This window comes from Centropristis striata, chromosome 17 (assembly GCF_030273125.1).
Source record: "Centropristis striata isolate RG_2023a ecotype Rhode Island chromosome 17, C.striata_1.0, whole genome shotgun sequence".
Lineage (NCBI taxonomy): Eukaryota > Metazoa > Chordata > Actinopteri > Perciformes > Serranidae > Centropristis > Centropristis striata.
In genome coordinates, this window is record NC_081533.1 from 11163774 (window position 1) to 11181893 (window position 18120).

The following is an 18120-nucleotide window of genomic DNA, read 5'->3' on the forward strand; positions in this document are numbered from 1 at the left end:
GAATCATTGTGTTTTGTTCGCTGCACACTAAAATATTAGTTTCTTCTAACAGAGCAAAGATGCAGTGGAGTCTGTTTGTGCTCATTCTGATGGGTAAGTGGATCTTCTTATCAGATCTACAGCAGTTTGAACTAAAATCACATCTGGAGTCATAAAACAGCTGGACAGCAATAAAAAGTAGTAAATAAGAGCAGCTTTTAAATTAAAAGTATGGTGTAAGTAGTGTTCTACCATATGATTTTGATTTAATGAACAGATTCTGTTCTCTGTTCTTAGGTCTGCCCTGTCCCTTTATCTGCTGTAATGGTGAGTTTAACTGCTCTAACATTATTTTATTTAAGGGTACATGCTTATGCCTGTGTGTTTAACGATGACTGTTGGGAAAATATATATACATATATTTTTTTAAAGCTGAAGGTTTGAGTCACGTGACAGCTACATGAACACAAGCTCCGTCTGTTTTTCTTTTACAATAAGTGGTTTCTAATCAGAAAGTGTCCATGACAGATAAATTGATCCTGATCAAAGAAAAGAAGACCTGGGAGGACGCTTTGAATTACTGCAGACACAACCACAGGGACCTGGTGTCCATCACTAACCCTCACCAGCAGAGGTGGGTCCAGGAGAGAGCCAAGCAGGCCGACTCTGACCTCGTCTGGCTGGGGCTGTCCTACAGCTGCTTTCTGGATTTGTGGTTCTGGGTCAACGACAACGTGGTCTGCTATGATAAGTGGGACTCAAAGGAGCCGGAGGGGCGCTGTGATAAGGCTGCAGCCATGAAGAAAGGAGGAGAGCATGAATGGGTCAGCAAGTTTAAAACTGAAAAGTTCAATTTCATCTGCACCTTGAAGCAAGTTTAACCCTCTGAACCCCAACAAGGTCTTTCGGGGCGTTCTTTTGCTCATTTTATATCTTACTCACTGTGGCCTAATATTTAACTGCAATATTTCCTTTTTTTTTTTTTTTTTTACAAATTAAGTAAGTCCTGAAGCTCTATGGAATCAGCACAATCATTGCTAGAAGTGAAAATAGTTAAAACATTTCTTCAGTATAACACAGTTACAATGACATAAATCATAAAAAAAAGTTAAAAACAAGTGCCCACAAGTGTGATGAACATGAAAAAATAGTGTCTCCAAATGCTATACATATTGAACTATTTACATGTTTCCAGCCTCTCCTGTCCTCTCCTCTCAGCTCTGTGTAAACAGATGTTCAGTGAATATTTGTCATTGTCATGGCTTCACAGTGTCTCTGAGGAGCAGAATTTAATGTTTTTAACAGGATCTAGTTATAACAAACACTTTATTTTTGGAGACATTTTAAACAAGGTTTGTATAATAAAGTGATTACGACCGTGATTACGTGATATCACGTGATATCACAATTTTGAGCTTTGTTTTGGTTACTTTTTTTAATGGAAAATTAACCCAATTAACCAATGATCTGTTCAAGGACTGTCAGAAAGTTCACATTTCAACAATAATGGCTGTTTCTTTCTACGTTATACTGTGTACTTTGGCGATATTTAAAGAAAAAATATGCTCTGAGGGGTTCAGAGAGTTAAACCTGCTCTAATTTACTGGGTCAGACTTTATTTCTGGTGATTTTTTCTCAACTGCAACGACCTTACTAATATGTACTTATGTCCATTTTCCTGGTTAATTGAATGATAATATGGAACATGTAATCTAACAGCTTGAAGAGGTCAGAAACAAAACCCCTGATAGAATCTATATATTGAGAGAAAGTGGCTACATTGAGTGATTTTAATGTAGCATGCCAGAAGAAAAGTTTGTTTTAAAAAATGTGTTTATAATTATATTCTTTTCTCTTAAAGTGTGGATCTTTATATCCTAATGTATTTTATGAGACTATAAGTATAAATCTATAATGTTTTGCTTATCACACTCAAAAAAATGTCAATTTCTGGTGTGAGATTTGGTGATGGTTATAATATATCACACTGTATATTAATCATAGTTACATTTTTGGAGTTTTATGTAAGTGGATAATTTGTTTGTCTAAGGCTGAATAAACTAATTAACTATGAACAATGATGTTGTCCTTTTTCACAGGCTTAAAATGTTAATTTTTTTTTACAAGTTTTAGCTCTTCATCAGTAACAGCTGATAACTTTTTCGGTGATTGATGTCCATTTTGAGCAGCTGTCTTATTTAAAAAATGTGTTCAACCTGAACCAGACTGAGCTATCATCAATGTTCTGCTAAAAAAACAAAAACAGTCCACTAGTGTCGCTTTGTCTTTAAATAATTAACCTCCTCAGTTCACCTCCTGACAGGAAGTTAGTAACAAAGAGTCTCTCCACACATGAAAGCTTTACATAACTTAGCCTTTTCTTAATTTGGTCTGACTGTACAGAACATTCTACTTGTTTAAAAAAAACAAGAAATTTTAATATGGTTAAAAAAATTCTCTAAAAACATCTATTAAATAGTTTTTGTCCTACTATGGTAAAGGAAGTGAAGCGAATGTGATTAAAATCTATTAGTTACAAAAAATAAATTAATTAATTCTAATTATTCATTGTTGTTAATGTGATACATTTTATATAATTTAATTTTTGTATATCTTTGTGTTTATATGTATATATCTATATATATTTATATATAAACACAAAGATATACAAAAATGAAATGATATATATACATATATATATATATATATATATATATATATATATATATATATATATATACATGTGTGTGTGTGTATGTGTCTGTATATATACATATAATATAGACATATACACACACACCCACAAATAAAATAATATTCATATTAAATGTATTTTCTTTTTTCTTTTTACAAGTAATTGATTTGACTTGCATTGGCTTGTGTGTGTGTGTGTGTGTGTGTGTGTGTGTGTGTGTGTGTGTTGCTGATATTACTTCAGCTGTGGCATTTTGAAATGATGCTTGTTAGACAGTAAACAGTCCTGTATGTTTTCCATGGCGTTATGTAAAACGACCCGTGTCATGACTGACATGGTACTTCTAGGGACCAGCGGTGTTCACACAAGGATCTGTTGTCATCATGTTGTATTATTCAAATGTTGGCAGTAAAGTAGCTGCAATATAGAGCAGGTAGTGTTGTACTGAGAGCAGTCAGGTCAGCAGAACATCAAGGAGAGACAAGAAGAGGGAAGGAGAGAGAGAAGAAGCTACCAGATGTAAGTTTAAACTGGATCGAAGTCTGCCAGCTCGTTCAGGCAGGCGACTCGAGCCGTGCTGCCATACACATGACATGAATCACTCCTCATACATCCTCCACCAAAACACACCCTCTATCCAATCTGACGGTCTATTTAAGATGAGAACAATCCTCAAGCTCTCCCTCTGCCTGCCAATGCTGCCGTTTGACTGCCGGCTAACCTTTAAGCACTTTTGTTTGTTTTATGCCAGTTAGTGATGTAAGTGTGTGTAGAGCAAAGCTGTAGTGATACATGGTAGTAAATAAATACGTTTTAAGCACAAGTTCGCAGATGTTTGATTGACTACATGCAGCCGCCGCATGACGACGCATCAAACGCGTCAACTACGTATCCCGGTACCAGCCCCTCATTGTGGCTTATTTTTTTGTTTTGTCTAAATCAAGTCACTACAGTAGTAATTTTGTATTTTCTTGAAGTCATTTTGTGTCTCTTTGTTGTTGTTTTGGGGTCTTTTTGAAGTTATATTGTCTCTTTCATGTCATTTTGTTTGTCTTTGTTGTCATTTTCTGTGTTTCTAGTGATTCTGTATTTCTTTGATGTCATTTCGGGTATTTTTTAGGTCAATTTACAGTAAATATAAATATTTTCTCCTTATTTGTGGAATGACACCTTTCTTTCTTGTCTTGTTGTTACATAATGTAAATGTTGTTCTGGTCATCAATGGCTCCTTTCTCGACAAAAACAGACATCTCAGATTTCTCTATTTCAATATTCAAATATTGGCGGTGACGTGACTTAAAGAGAGCAGCTACCTGTCTGATATCTGAGGATTCATCAGCAGAGACACCAGACTGAAGCAGCTCTGAGCACAAATCACCAGATGTAAGTTATTATTCTGTTGTGTTTCTTTTAACTAGTTAAAAAAAATGCCTTTTTGAAGTACTTTTGTGTCTTTTTTTGTGTAATGTTATGTCTTCATTGTCATTTTCTGTGTCTTTCTATTCATTTTGTATCCCTCTGTTGTAATTTGGGGTATTTTTGAAGTCATTTTGTGTCTCTTTGTCATCATTTTGTGTATTTGTTGTAATTTTGTACCTATTTGTGGAAAGTTTGTATGTCTTTGATGTCATTTTGTTTGTTTTTGAAGTAATTTTGTTTGTTTTTGAAGTCATTTTGTGTGTCTTGTTTATCATTTTGTATCGACTTGAAGTCATTTTGTGTTTCTTTGTTGTTGTTTTTGGTCTTTTCAAAGTTATTTTTTTCATTTGGCGTCTTTTTGATGTAATTTTGTGTGTCTATGTTGTCATTTTCTGTCTTTCTGGTGATTTTGAATCTCTTTGATGTAATTTTAAAGTAAAAAAAAAAAAAATGTTCTCCTTATTAGTGGAATGACACCTTTCTTTCTTGTTTTGCTGTTCCATCATGTAAATGTTGTTCTGGTCATCAATGGCTCCTTTCTCGACTACCACAGACATCTCAGATTTCTCTATTTTAATATTCAAATAGTGGTGTATCTGAGGATTCATCAGCAGAGACACCAGACTGAAGCAGCTCTGAGCACGAATCACCAGATGTAAGTTATTATTCTGTTGTTTCGTTTAACTAGTTAATATGTTTTGCCTTTTTGATATAATTCTAGTCTGTTTGTTGTATTTTTTTGTCTTTATTGTAATTTTCTGTGTCTTTCTCGTCATTTTGTTTCTCTTTGTTTTCATTTTCTGTCTTTCTAGTGACTTTGTATCTCTTTGATGTCTTTTTATAGTAAAGAAAAATATGTTCTTGTTATTTGTGGAATGACACCTTTCTTTCTTGTCTTGTTGTTCCATCATGTAAATGTTGTTCTGGTCATCAATGGCTCCTTTCTCGACTACCACAGACATCTCAGATTTCTCTATTTTAATATTCAAATATTGGCGTTGACGTGGCTAAAAGAGAGCAGCTCCAAGCACGAATCACGAGATATAAGTTATTATTCTGTTGTGTTTCTTTTAACTAGTTATGTTTTAATTATTTATTAATCGTGTGTGTGTGTGTGTGTGTTTATGAAGTGAATTCTGTCTTTCTTCTTTTTTTAAGTTTACCAAACAAATGAGCTAATTTGTCATATTTTAATATATTCTTTAGTTTTTTTTAATTGTATTTTCCATTTTATTTTTTTTTTTTTTATTCTTCTTTTTTATTTTTTTTTACATAAGGTGGCCTGCCACTGTTCTGCTCATAAATTCCGTAATTCTTTAATCATTTTTTTTCATTCTTCTTCTTTTTTTTTCTCCACATAACTTTTTTGAATGACTGCTTTTAGAAAAAAATAACTCTTTATATGGTTGCATTGGTTACTGTGTGTATTTCTAATAAGCCGATGTTTCTTCACTCATAATACAGAAATAATTTCTTTTTCTTTTTAAAAAAAATCTGTTTACTTACGTTTAATTATCTAACAATCTTTTATTATTATTATTCTGGTTACAGAACTGATAACATCATTGGGTCTCGCCCACTGCTGAAACAGTATTCCTTTAAATGTTAAAAGTCTCCATAGAAACAATGTGCCATGTTTTCTCTGTTGAATGATAATGGAAAGGTGTTTTTTTCTCTCTTATATTTCCATTCTGACGCATGACATTATTTGTGTTTTACTCAAATTAGACATCTTGCATGTGCTAAAAAGAAAAGTGGCTGATGAACTCCACAGTGTGAGCCACTCTCAGTGCTGGTTTGAACTGGGTGGAGACTTTACAGTTTGTTTGTTTGTTTGTTTCCCTGAAATACAGTGCTAAAAGTGTTAAAACTAAATTTTCTTGAAACTGACATATTTTGTTAGAATCATTGTGTTTTGTTCGCTGCACACTAAAATATTAGTTTCTTCTAACAGAGCAAAGATGCAGTGGAGTCTGTTTGTGCTCATTCTGATGGGTAAGTGGATCTTCTTATCAGATCTACAGCAGTTTGAACTAAAATCACTTCTGGAGTCATGAAAAAAAAAGGTGGACAGCAATAAAAAGTCTAATAAGTGGAGTAAATAAGAGTAGCTTTTAAATTAAAAGTATGGTGTAAGTAGTGTTCTACCACATGATTTTGATTTGATAAACAGATTCTGTTCTCTGTTTCTATTATTAGGTCAGTGTGCCTTCATCACATGTCGCCTGTATGAGTACCACTTTATTAACGAGACTAAGACCTGGACAGAAGCCCAGAGCTACTGCAGAGAAAACCACACTGACCTGGCCACAGTGACTAACAACACAGACATGAAGAGACTCCTTGACTTTGCAGTGAATCCAGGCGGAGTCTGGATTGGGCTTTACAACCAAACAGATACTAACAGGAAGTGGCACTGGTCTCTGCCAGGGGTGGAGTACACTGAAGACCCGACAAACTGGGCTCCAGGTGAACCAAACGATGACACGTTTCCTGGGAACTGTGTGCGTTTATACCAGCCCCAAAGTGATAAATGGTCCGACAACAGTTGTCTAGAGGAGTTTAAATTCGTCTGCTACAATGGTGAGAAAATGTAGCTAATAATCCACTTCCTCACTGAATCACATAATGCTACTCATGTCATTGACTCATTCACCATATTTAATCATTAATATCTGAGCTGCACTGGAATCCAAAGAAGTGAATCAACGTTTCTTGTGTAATTAGATCTATATGTTTCCTCAAGACATATATGGTGCAAGTTTGTCTTTCATTTTTTCTCCACAGAAACAAAGCAAGACGGTAAAAAGTTCCATTTCATTGACGAAACCAAGACCTGGCCACAGGCTCAGAGCTACTGCAGAGAACACCACACTGACCTGGTGAGTGGACGCAAACAGTTAGAAGACGATGAATTCAAGCAGGAGCGTCCTCAGGATGAAGAAGACTTGTGGATCGGCCTGTTCAGAGACAGCTGGAGGTGGTCAGATGGCAACAGTTCCTCTTTCAGAGACTGGGATCTGAACTTATCTACAGATGGAGACGACAAGAAATGCGCTATGGCTGCAAATGGAAAATGGAGCGTTGATGGATGTGATGAAGCAAAACCCTTTGTCTGCTATGATGGTGAGTTTAACTGATCTAACAGTATTTTATTGAAGGGTACATGCTTATGCATAAAAAAGCTGAAGGTTTGAGTCATGTGACAGCTACATGAACACAAGCTCCGTCTGTTTTTCTTTTACAATAAGTAGTTTCTAATCAGAAAGTGTCTGTTTCTTCCATGACAGATTTTCAGTCGAATGCAGCTTAAGGCACCTCCTGGTTTGCCTCCCTGCTCAGACCAGGAGGTTGCCGCCTGGTTACAATAAGTGGTTTCTAATCAGAAAGTGTCTGTTTCTTCCATGACAGATAAATTGATCCTGATCAAAGAAAAGAAGACCTGGGAGGACGCTTTGAATTACTGCAGACACAACCACAGGGACCTGGTGTCCATCACTAACCCTCACCAGCAGAGGTGGGTCCAGGAGAGAGCCAAGCAGGCCGACTCTGACCTCGTCTGGCTGGGGCTGTCCTACAGCTGCTTTCTGGATTTGTGGTTCTGGGTCAGCGAAAATTTGGTCTGCTATGATAACTGGGACTCAGAGGAGCAGAGTAAGAGCTGTGAAAGGGCTGCAGCCATGAAGAAAGGAGGAGAGCATGAATGGGTCAGCAAGTCTAACACTGAAGAGTTCAATTTCATCTGCAAAGTTTAACCCTCTGAACCCTAACAAGCCATTCAGGGCGTGCTTTTGCTCATTTTACATTTTACTCACTGTGGCCTAATATTTAACTGAAATATATCCCTTGTACACTTTCCCAAGTGCCCATACATGTCATGAATACTGGGAAAAAATTGTGTCTGCACATGCTATTCATATTGAGCTATTTACATATTTACAGCCTCTCCTGTCCTCTCCTCTCAGCTCTGTGTAAACAGATTTTCAGTGAATATTTGTCACCTGATTGTTCGTCTCTGCAGAATCAATCATGTCTCCACAGTGTCTCTGAGGAGCAGAATTTAATGTTTTTAACAGGATCTTGTTATTACAAATGCTTTATTTTTGGCGATGTTTTAAATGAGACATGTAGAATAAAGTGATTTTGACAGAAATATCACAATTTTTTAATCTATATATTGAGAGAAAGTGGCTACATAGAGTGATCTTAGGTTTGTTTTTGTTTTTTAAAACATGTTAAAAATATATTAATATTCTTTATTCTTAAAATGTAGATCTTTATATTCTAATGTATATTTATGAGACTATAAGTATAAATCTATAATTTTTGCTTATCACACTCACAAATTTTACTATTTTTGGTGTGAGATTTGGTGATAGTTATAATATATCACACTGTATATTAATCATAGTTACATTTTTGGAGTTTTATGTAAGTGGATAATTTGTTTGTCTAAGGCTGAATAAACTAACTGTAAACAATGACGCTGTCCTCTTTCTGTCATGTCACGCAAAGTTATAATCACTCATGTCTAGTCTTATCCTTCACTTCCTGTTTTATTTTGTAGTCACCTTTTCCCTCTCGTTTCAGGCTCTTGACTTCCTTCCATTGTGTGATTTTCCCTCCACTGTGATTGTCTCCCCGCTCCCTGATTTGTCTCACCTGTGTTCCCCTCCCTCGTGTATAAATAGTCCTTGTCTCCCTTTGTCTTGTGTCAGTTCGTCTTGTATCCAATGTGTTTGCCAAGTTCCAGGATTAATCAGGTTTTGTGTTCTGTTACTGACTGTCTTTTGTCATATTTTTGTAACCTCCATGTGACCGTCTTTTGTTTGAATTTTGAAAGTAAAGCATTTTTTGACCACACTACCGTCTTCTGAGTCCCTGAGTCAAGTTCTTGACACTTTCACTGTGTGTGTGTGTGTGTGTGTGTGTGTGTGTGTGTGTGTGTGTGTGTGTGTGTGTGTGTGTGTGTATGTGTCTGTATATATACATATAATATAGACATATACACACACCCACAAATAAAATAATATTCATGTTAAATGTATTTTCTTTTTTCTTTTTACAAGTAATTGATTTGACTTGCATTGGCTTGTGTGTGTGTGTGTGTGTGTGTGTGTGTGTGTGTGTGTGTGTGTGTGTATTGCTGATATTACTTCAGCTGTGGCATTTTGAAATGATGCTTGTTAGACAGTAAACAGTCCTGTATGTTTTCCATGGCATTATGTAAAACGACCCGTGTCATGACTGACATGGTACTTCTAGGGACCAGTGGTGTCCCAAGAAGAACCATCATCATGTTGTATTATTCAAATGTTGGCAGTAAAGTAGCTGCAATATAGAGCAGGTAGTGTTGTACTGAGAGCAGTCAGGTCAGCAGAACATCAAGGAGAGACAAGAAGAGGGAAGGAGAGAGAGAAGAAGCTACCAGATGTAAGTTTAAACTTTACATTGTGTCACTGGTACTTTTTATGCAGTGTGTTTAAGGGTGGACACATTAGATAGATAGATAGATAGATAGATAGATAGATAGATAGATAGATAGATAGATAGATAGATAGATAGATAGATAGATAGAACTAAAGAACTACACATTGATAGATACACTGTAAATAATTGTGCTGTATAATTATAGCCTGGCTAACACCAGACCAAATCTCATTGGAGATTAGGTCTGGACACCTTCAATGCATTTCTCCGTAGAGGAGGTGTGGTTTACGATCCTCCAGAGCCATTTATTGGACGCTTAGAATGTCTATCAAAGCGTCTGTAGGTAGCTCTTAGCCAATCAGATCAGTTATACCAGATGACGTAGTAGAGCAACAGAAATGGATGTTTGTTGTGTGTGTGTCTGTGAGAGAGTGTTGCTGCTGCTTTGCTTCTCCAGTTCTCGCTTTCTGCAAGATTATTTATTTTCACGCTTTATTCCCCCTCATGTCATTCAGCCACACACATCCACTGATTTTATGGGCAACAAACAAGCTGCTGCGGGTCTCTGGGGGCTCCGCTGTCCCCCGATTCGGAGCGAGATCACCGGCGGTGACCGGCGGTCTCACCGGCTCAGCGCAACGAGCCGCAGAAACCGCCCGTGCGGCGCTAATAGCCCCGCTACCGGTGATCTGGCTCCGAGCCGGGGGACAGCGGAGCTGCCGAGAGACCTTTCGCCTTTCAACTTTCGCTCTAAACTATTTAAAACACCATCTACAGCTAAAGAGAGTTCCGCGTCTGCAGCAGCCATGTTGGATCCGGAAAGCTTCCAAGTGCCGAGTAGTACGCGTCATCGTCTCACCGTCCCTCCCCGCTCTGTGATTGGATCCCTAAAACAGGGCTAGCGAAATCGCCTAGTTGCCAGACTGCCTGGAGGTTCGAAATCAAATTCGAGCGCGCAAGGCAGTCTGGGTATACCCAGGCTAGTATAATTACTATATTTATTATATATTTATTATATAGAATTATTATATAATATAATAATAAAATAAAAATCAGTCCATGTGACAAAATCACAGTAGTTAAAACATTACTGTAGAAAAAACACAGTAGACAGTGTAGTACTGTGAAAAGTAAAGTAGACTACTGTATTTTTCCATTTTTATCATCATTTTTATCAGAATTAGTCCTATACAAATGCTGTTTAAATAATCAACTTAAAGTAAAGTTTTTCATACAAAACACAGTATGGAAATCAATTGTAAAACAGTAAATGTATTAATATTATTTTCTTTAGTGTATAGAGTAATTACTTGCGATTACTAGTTATTTCTATAAAAAGTAATGAAGAAATTATTATCAATTTAACAGCATTGTTTACTGTGCCGTATTGCATTATACAGTACCATTAAAAAATCACAATGTTTAACTGTTTTTTTATTCTTAAAAAAGTAAACAAATCATTACTGTAAACACAACTAAAAACTAATCAGCCGGTACTGTAAATAAAAATACAGTAGTTCTACTGTAAATAATAATTGCAGTAGGTTTTTTGTTAATTGCCAAAAAGTTACTGTACAAATCACAGTAAATTATTTACAGTGTATAACTTAAGAACTAAAGAACTGCAGGTTTATAGATGGATAGATTTTTGTATTTCCTTAGTGTGTGTGTGTGTGTGTGTGTGTGTGTGTGTGGGTGTCCTTAATTGGTTCACTTGGAAGTGCAGTGTATTGTGTTTTTGCTTATTTTTATTTCTATATATTTCTCTCGTCCCTGACTTGTATGTGGAGTATAACTGCTCTATGTTTTCTGTTATTGGCATATACAACATAGATGTCTGTCCATGTTTGTGCACTGTTTGTTCTGTTTTGACTATGATTTGCATTTTCCCTGCCATCCTGTATTCCTCTTCCTTATTTGGCTAAACTTTGTATAGCTGTTAGAATTATGACTGCATGCTAAAGTATAATTTTCTCCTGACAGAGCAAAGATGCAGTGGAGTCTGTTTGTGCTCATTCTGATGGGTGAGTGGATCTTCTAACACTGCAGCCTTCTTATTTTTTATTATCAGCATAGCTCAGTGTGTATTAATAAAACAGTTGGATTCTCACACTCAGGGACACATTTAAAAATTAAGGGACATAATTTAACCCTCTGAAACCCAGCAGGCATTTCAGGGCGTTTTTTTTTACTATTATTTTTTATTTTTTTTGCTCCTTTTACATTTTACTCACTGTGGCCTTGTATTCACTGCAATATATAAAATATATGTAGATCCTATATGTATTTAAAATATATCCTGCAAGTCATGCAGCTCTATGGAATCAACACAATCATATCTAGAAGTGGGAACAACTCAAACATGTCTTTTGGAGAAACAACACGTTTATAATGATATAAATCTTTTTTTTTTTTAAAAGAACAACACAAGTTGAATTTCTATGATTGATTTTTTTTTTTAAATTGGAATTTATTTCCACAACACTATTCCAAGTGCCCACAAGTGTCATGAATATTGGAAAAATAAATTGTGTCTCCACATGTTATACATATTGAAGTATTGTCATGTTTCCAGCCTCTCCTGTCCTCTCCTCTCTGCTCTGTGTAAACAGATTTTCAGTGAATATTTGTCACGTGACCGTTCGTCTCAGCAGAATCAATCATGGCTTCACAGTGTCTCTGAGGAGCAGAATTTAATGTTTTTAACAGGATCTACTTATTACAAACACTTTATTTTTAGCAATGTTTTAAATGAGACATGTAGAATAAAGTGATTACGACAGAAATATCACAATTTTGAGCTTCATTTTGGTCACTTTTTTCTAATGGAAAATTAACCCAATTAACCAATGATCTGTTCAAGGACTGTCAGAAAGTTCACATTTCAACAATAATGGCTGTTTCTTTCTACGTTATACTGTGTACTTTTGGCGATATTTCAAGAAAAAATATGGTCCGAGGGGTTCAGAGAGTTAAACCTGCTCTAATTTACTGGGTCAGACTTTATTTCTGGTGATTTTTTTCTCAACTGCAACGACCTTACTAATATGTACTTGTATCCATTTTCCTGGTTAATTGAATGATGATATGGAACATGTAATCTAACAGCTTGAAGAGGGCAGAAACAAAACCCCTGATAGAATCTATATATTGAGAGAAAGTGGCTACATTGAGTGATTTTAATGTAGCATGCCAGAAAAATGTTTATTAACATATATCCCATGTAAGTGTGGATCTTTTATTGCATACTCCTTTTCACATCATAATGTATTTTTATGAGACTATAAGTATAAATCTATAATGCTTTATTTTTGGTGACTTTTAAATGAGACATGTAGAATAAAGTGATTTTGATAGAAATATCACAGTTTTAACCAATAAGAACCCACGGTGACACAGTTGTAACACTTAAAATCTTCTATAATCTCCCATATTCAGCTTTATGCTTCACATTAACTCATTAAATCCTTAAGTGACGTATACTCAACACCCTGGTGTGGTGGTCATGTGACTGTGACAAGAAGTGACTTTTCCAAAATGTGGCTGTGACTTGAAACAGAAATGTGAAAAAGTAGCTAATTTCAAAAAGCTTATTTTTTGTTACTAGGCTAAGTTTAAAATCATTTAACAATCCGATTCTGTTAATAGGGTGTTCTTTATTGCATTTAACCCTATAAGGGTTTTTATCTATTATTGATTTGTTCTTATTTTGCTACTTAAAAACAAATCTGAAAAATTATTTGTTGTTAAACAGCACTAACAATGTCACAATTTTAATATATGTTGTGGAGATGCAGAGAAAAAGGCAAATTTGTGTTTCTGTAAGCAGAAAAGGTATCGAGTTTAAAATAAGAAATATCATAAAAATAATACCATAATCGCTTAATGTGACATTTTTGACACATCACAGATCTTTGACATATAGGGGTAGTATTAAAAAAAAAAGTGTTCTGTGTGGTCCACTTGGTCTCTGGTATATCCCCCATCATTTTCCTTTAAGGATAAATGGGTCTGGGTTCTTATGGGTTAATCTATCTTTGGTCACTTCCTCTCTCGGACACTTTTGTAACATTTCAAGGACTGAAGAAAAGTTCAAGAAGTAAACATATTTGTCAAAGCCGGGTGTTGGTGGGTTAATAAGAGAATCTTGCTATTCTATCACCACCAAAACAACTTTTTTTCTTCTTTTTCTTAGGTCAGTGTGCCTTCTTCACATGTCACCTCTATGAATACCACTTCATTGAAGAGTATAAGAACTGGACAGAAGCCCAGAGCTACTGCAGAGACCATTACACTGACCTGGCCACAGTGACTGACAACACAGACATGGAGAGACTCCTTGACTGTGCAAAGAGTCGAGACGGAGTCTGGATTGGGCTTCATGAAATACAAGAAGTCGGGGCGTGGCGCTGGTCTCTGCCAGGGCTGGAGGGAAGTGTGTGGGAATGTAAAGGTGGACAGTCAGACTGTGAAGCGGACGAGAACTGTGTGAAACTGGAGGATGATGGTGATGAATGGGAGGCTGAAGAGTGTTCTGACAGAAACAAATTTATCTGCTATGATGGTGAGAATATGTGGCTAATAATGCTGTGTACAGATGTTCATCCTGTCTGTGTGTGGACATGTCTTTTTATGAACCTGGTCTCACAGGAATCCGTGAAATACCCATGGATTCGCTTAACTCAAAATCCGTGGAATAGCCACGGAATCACTCAAATTTCCGTGAAACTGACACGGATTTCGCTACAATGCAAGTTAATGACAGTCATATCCCGTGGCTATCCATGGATATTTTTTCCTATTGGTTTGTTCTCTCATTTTTTGTGAAGAAATCAATATTTTGACTTCGTTTCTGCATAAAAATGGATTTTGATCACATTTGTAGCCAGAAATATATGTTTTATCTTCTAAATATTCACTCAGTGAATGTACATAATCACTTTGTATGTTGGAATAGCCACGGGATATGACTGCCATTAACTTGCATTGTAGCGAAATCCGTGTCAGTTTCACGGAAATTTGAGTGATTCTGTGGCTATTCCATGAATTTTGAGTTAAGCAAATCCGTGGCTATTTCACGGATTCCTGTGAGACCAGGTTTTATATGGTCTTATTATTTTTAATTACTTCTACTTCTATGCTTATATTCAAAAATAATTTCCAATTCAAGGATTTATTATTTCCATTATACAACACACAATACAATGCAGTCATAAAACGTTCATATTATTACAGAATTCAAACAATAAGCTAGACAATAGAATATAACAAATTATACAAAAGTAGCATTGAGGAAGAAATAAAATAGAAAAACAATCATATTTACAAGGAATCTTTGCAGTTATAAATATATACAGACATAAATATAAAATATATAGCCTCCAATATGTGTAATATTAATGAACGTTTTAAAGTATAGTGTAAATGGAAAACTTCATGTCATTTATAAATGAGGATTATATGATGTGATATCTCATGATTAAGACTTATGCAATGCCCACTTCCTCCTTTTAGTTTAGAAAAGAATTTGTTGTAAATATTTGAAAATGAAGGCTAATATGCTAATTTTTCACTTCTTTAAAGCAAGACAAAATAACTTTATTGTTATTTAAAAATGTGTATTGTTTTCTTTTTGTCTTTTTATTCCACAGAAGATCGTAAAGACAATAAAACGTTCCATTTCATTGACAAAATGGAGACCTGGCCACAGGCTCAGAGCTACTGCAGAGAAAACCACACTGACCTGGTGAGTGGATGCGAACAGTTAAAGGACCCAGAATTCAAGCAGGAGCGTCCTCAGGATGAAGAAGACTTGTGGATCGGCCTGTTCAGAGACAGCTGGAGGTGGTCAGATGGCAGCAATTCCTCTTTCAGAGACTGGGATCTGGACTTATCTACAGATGGAGACGACAAGAAATGCGCTCTGGTTGAGAATGGAAAATGGAGATCTGATAAATGTGATGAAAAAAAACCCTTTGTCTGCTATGATGGTGAGTTTAACTAATGTAACAGTATTTTATTTGAGGGTCGTGCCTGTTTGTTGAACGATGATTCTGTCGGGAAAATATATATTTTTAAAAAGCTGGAGGTTTGAGTCATGTGACAGCTACATGAACACAAGCTCCATCTGTTTTTGTGTTACAACCATAGACTGTATATAAATAATGGGATGTTAGTTTTGGCAAAAAACAAAAACTAATTGTATGTTACTGATCTCAGAAACATGAACAGCGACTCCATGGAGTGTCTGTTAGTCCAACCAAACGCTGAACAAGACATTTTTAATGAACAAAACGTTCAAATAAACTGTCATTAAGTGAAAATACAGTGAAAAGGTCAAAGTTATGAGACCAAACCGCTAAATGTCCTTTTTTAAAATCTATATAACGTTATATATAACTTTATTGACACGTTGCCTTGGATACAAATTGTTCTGCTTCTCTCCTGATGACGGCTCGCCTTGTCAGTGACCTGTCAATCAAAGGTAGCCCCGCCCCAAATCATACGATTCTTTATCTTATATTTTCTTCTAAATGGGGCCATTATTTACACTGTTAACATCGGATTGTCTTGAAGAAGATGTTTTACTAGTGATTGAGACCATAGTGTCCTAAAAAACATTTCTGAGGTAATAAATAAAAGTTTTTTCATTTTGCATTGAAATGAATGGACAGATTTTTTTTTGCAGCCAAACTTAGCACCCCCTGCTGGAATTTTCAGTAGAATGCAGCTTAAGGCACCTCCTGGTTTGCCTCCCTGCTCAGACCTGGAGGTTGCCGCCTGGTTACAATAAGTGGTTTCTAATCAGAAAGTGTCTGTTTCTTCCATGACAGATAAATTGATCCTGATCAAAGAAAAGAAGACCTGGGAGGACGCTTTGAATTACTGCAGACACAACCACAGGGACCTGGTGTCCATCACTAACCCTCACCAGCAGAGGTGGGTCCAGGAGAGAGCCAAGCAGGCCGACTCTGACCTCGTCTGGCTGGGGCTGTCCTACAGCTGCTTTCTGGATTTGTGGTTCTGGGTCAACGACAACGTGGTCTGCTATGATAAGTGGGACTCAGAGGAGCCGGAGGAGAACTGTGAAAGGGCTGCAGCCATGAAGAAAGGAGGAGAGCATGAATGGGTCAGCAAGTTTAAAACTGAAGAGTTCAATTTCATCTGCACTTTGAAGTAAGTTTTAAAATCAAAATGTATTCAAACACACTGCAGAGAGACAGAGCGTTAGCTCCACTAACGATTTTTTCTCTGTTTCCTGCAGGAAAGTCTGAATGACTTCATTCAAACTGCATGAGCGATAAGGACAGACAACAAGTGAGGACAGTTTTCATTCCATCAGGATGTTGTCCTATTTTTCTTTTAAAGTTTGGCCTTTAATGCGTCTTTTTAGGTTGTATTTTGTATCCTATGAGTGTGAAACAGCAAGAGGAAGTTTGAATGAATACAACTTATATTGCTTTGCTATAATTAACATTTATACACTCGTTTAACAATGTTTTAGTTTAGTTTTTAAAAGTTTTGGTTAATATATGGTGATATTAAAACTATGTGAATTCATATGTGATTGTTCTAAGTTTTAATTAAATAATTGATTTTTCTGATGCTGATTAACCCTCTTGCCCCCCCCCCCCCCCCCCCCCAACCCACCAAGAGCACCAAAAACACTGTTTATCGAAAGAAAAATATGTAAAAACAGGCAATATCGTCAAGAGTGTGAACTTTCCGACAGTCCTTGAACTGATCATAAGTTACAAAAGTTTCCACTAGAAAAAGTAGCCAAAACCAAGATCAAAAATTGTGATATTTCTGTCAAAATCATTTTATTCTACATGTCTCATTTAAAATGTCTCGAAAAAATAAAAACGTTTCTAATAACCAGATCCTGTTAAAAACATTAAATTCTGCTCCTCAGAGACACTGTGAAGCCATGATTGATTCTGCTGAGACGAACGGTCACGTGACATATATTCACTGAAAATCTGTTTACACAGAGCTGAGAGGAGAGGACAGGAGAGGCTGGAAACATGTAAATAGTTCAATATGTATAACATGTGGAGACACAATTTCCCCCCTCAATATTCATGACGCTTGTGGGCACTTGGAAAAATGTTTTGTATATAAATTCCAGTTTATTCCAATTTTGAAAAAAAATGTATGAGAGAAATTTAACTTGTGTTCTTCTTTTTTAAATGATCGTCATTTTAACTGTGTTATACTTGTCCACAGTTTGAGGCATGATGCTGATTCCATAGAGCTTCAGATTTTGTGTATTTCATATATATATTTCATATATGTTCAATATTGCAGTGAAAGGATTTCTATAATACTGTTAAAACAAAAATCCATAATTTCTCATTAAATCAATTTACAGATTTAAACCTCCATTACATGGTTAGTATAAGTAAAATAAATTACATTTACACTTAATGTAGACAAAAAACAAAACCTGTAAATTATACTAAATTATGTTTTTTTGGGTGGAGTTATTTTTCCACTATTTTCAAGAATATCATATTTAAACCTTAAAACCCTGCATCCAAATGATTACAAGACAAATCTGAAGGGCCGTAGAATGATGAATTATTCGGATATTA

At 35.9% G+C, this 18120-nt stretch overlaps 4 protein-coding genes across 4 annotated transcripts; all 4 read left to right on the forward strand.

The window, feature by feature from the left end:
• The first annotated feature begins 500 nt into the window (after nucleotides 1-500).
• On the forward strand, nucleotides 501-2035 carry LOC131989462 (lithostathine-1-beta-like). Its single transcript, XM_059354692.1, has one exon. The coding sequence runs from the start codon at nucleotides 501-503 to the stop codon at nucleotides 858-860; it is 360 nt and encodes a 119-aa protein (XP_059210675.1). The 3' UTR covers nucleotides 861-2035.
• A 4539-nt stretch (nucleotides 2036-6574) lies between these two features.
• LOC131990193 (C-type lectin-like) lies at nucleotides 6575-7233 on the forward strand. Its single transcript, XM_059355590.1, has 3 exons — nucleotides 6575-6597; nucleotides 6642-6676; nucleotides 6881-7233. The coding sequence occupies exons 1-3, from the start codon at nucleotides 6575-6577 to the stop codon at nucleotides 7231-7233; spliced, it is 411 nt and encodes a 136-aa protein (XP_059211573.1).
• A 237-nt stretch (nucleotides 7234-7470) lies between these two features.
• Nucleotides 7471-7932, forward strand: LOC131989464 (snaclec stejaggregin-B subunit beta-1-like). Its single transcript, XM_059354694.1, has one exon. The coding sequence runs from the start codon at nucleotides 7498-7500 to the stop codon at nucleotides 7846-7848; it is 351 nt and encodes a 116-aa protein (XP_059210677.1). The 5' UTR covers nucleotides 7471-7497; the 3' UTR covers nucleotides 7849-7932.
• A 3581-nt stretch (nucleotides 7933-11513) lies between these two features.
• On the forward strand, nucleotides 11514-17037 carry LOC131990194 (C-type mannose receptor 2-like). The gene is made up of 5 exons (XM_059355591.1): nucleotides 11514-11547; nucleotides 13719-14087; nucleotides 15175-15513; nucleotides 16357-16699; nucleotides 16788-17037. The coding sequence occupies exons 1-5, from the start codon at nucleotides 11514-11516 to the stop codon at nucleotides 16795-16797; spliced, it is 1095 nt and encodes a 364-aa protein (XP_059211574.1). The 3' UTR covers nucleotides 16798-17037.
• The last annotated feature ends 1083 nt before the right edge of the window (nucleotides 17038-18120 follow it).

What these genes read in the sequence shown, in the direction of transcription:
- LOC131989464 (XM_059354694.1), top strand. Translation starts at nt 7,498, where the DNA reads ATGACAGATAAATTGATCCTGATCAAAGAAAAGAAGACCTGGGAGGAC.
- LOC131989462 (XM_059354692.1), top strand. Translation starts at nt 501, where the DNA reads ATGACAGATAAATTGATCCTGATCAAAGAAAAGAAGACCTGGGAGGAC.
- LOC131990194 (XM_059355591.1), top strand. Translation starts at nt 11,514, where the DNA reads ATGCAGTGGAGTCTGTTTGTGCTCATTCTGATGG. An exon ending in GTTTGTGCTCATTCTGATGG is followed by an intron (nt 11,548 to 13,718) that starts GTGAGTGGATCT and finishes TCTTTTTCTTAG; the next exon opens with GTCAGTGTGCCTTCTTCACA. An exon ending in ACCCTTTGTCTGCTATGATG is followed by an intron (nt 15,514 to 16,356) that starts GTGAGTTTAACT and finishes CTTCCATGACAG; the next exon opens with ATAAATTGATCCTGATCAAA.
- LOC131990193 (XM_059355590.1), top strand. Translation starts at nt 6,575, where the DNA reads ATGACACGTTTCCTGGGAACTGT. An exon ending in ACACGTTTCCTGGGAACTGT is followed by an intron (nt 6,598 to 6,641) that starts GTGCGTTTATAC and finishes GTCCGACAACAG; the next exon opens with TTGTCTAGAGGAGTTTAAAT. An exon ending in TAAATTCGTCTGCTACAATG is followed by an intron (nt 6,677 to 6,880) that starts GTGAGAAAATGT and finishes TTTTCTCCACAG; the next exon opens with AAACAAAGCAAGACGGTAAA.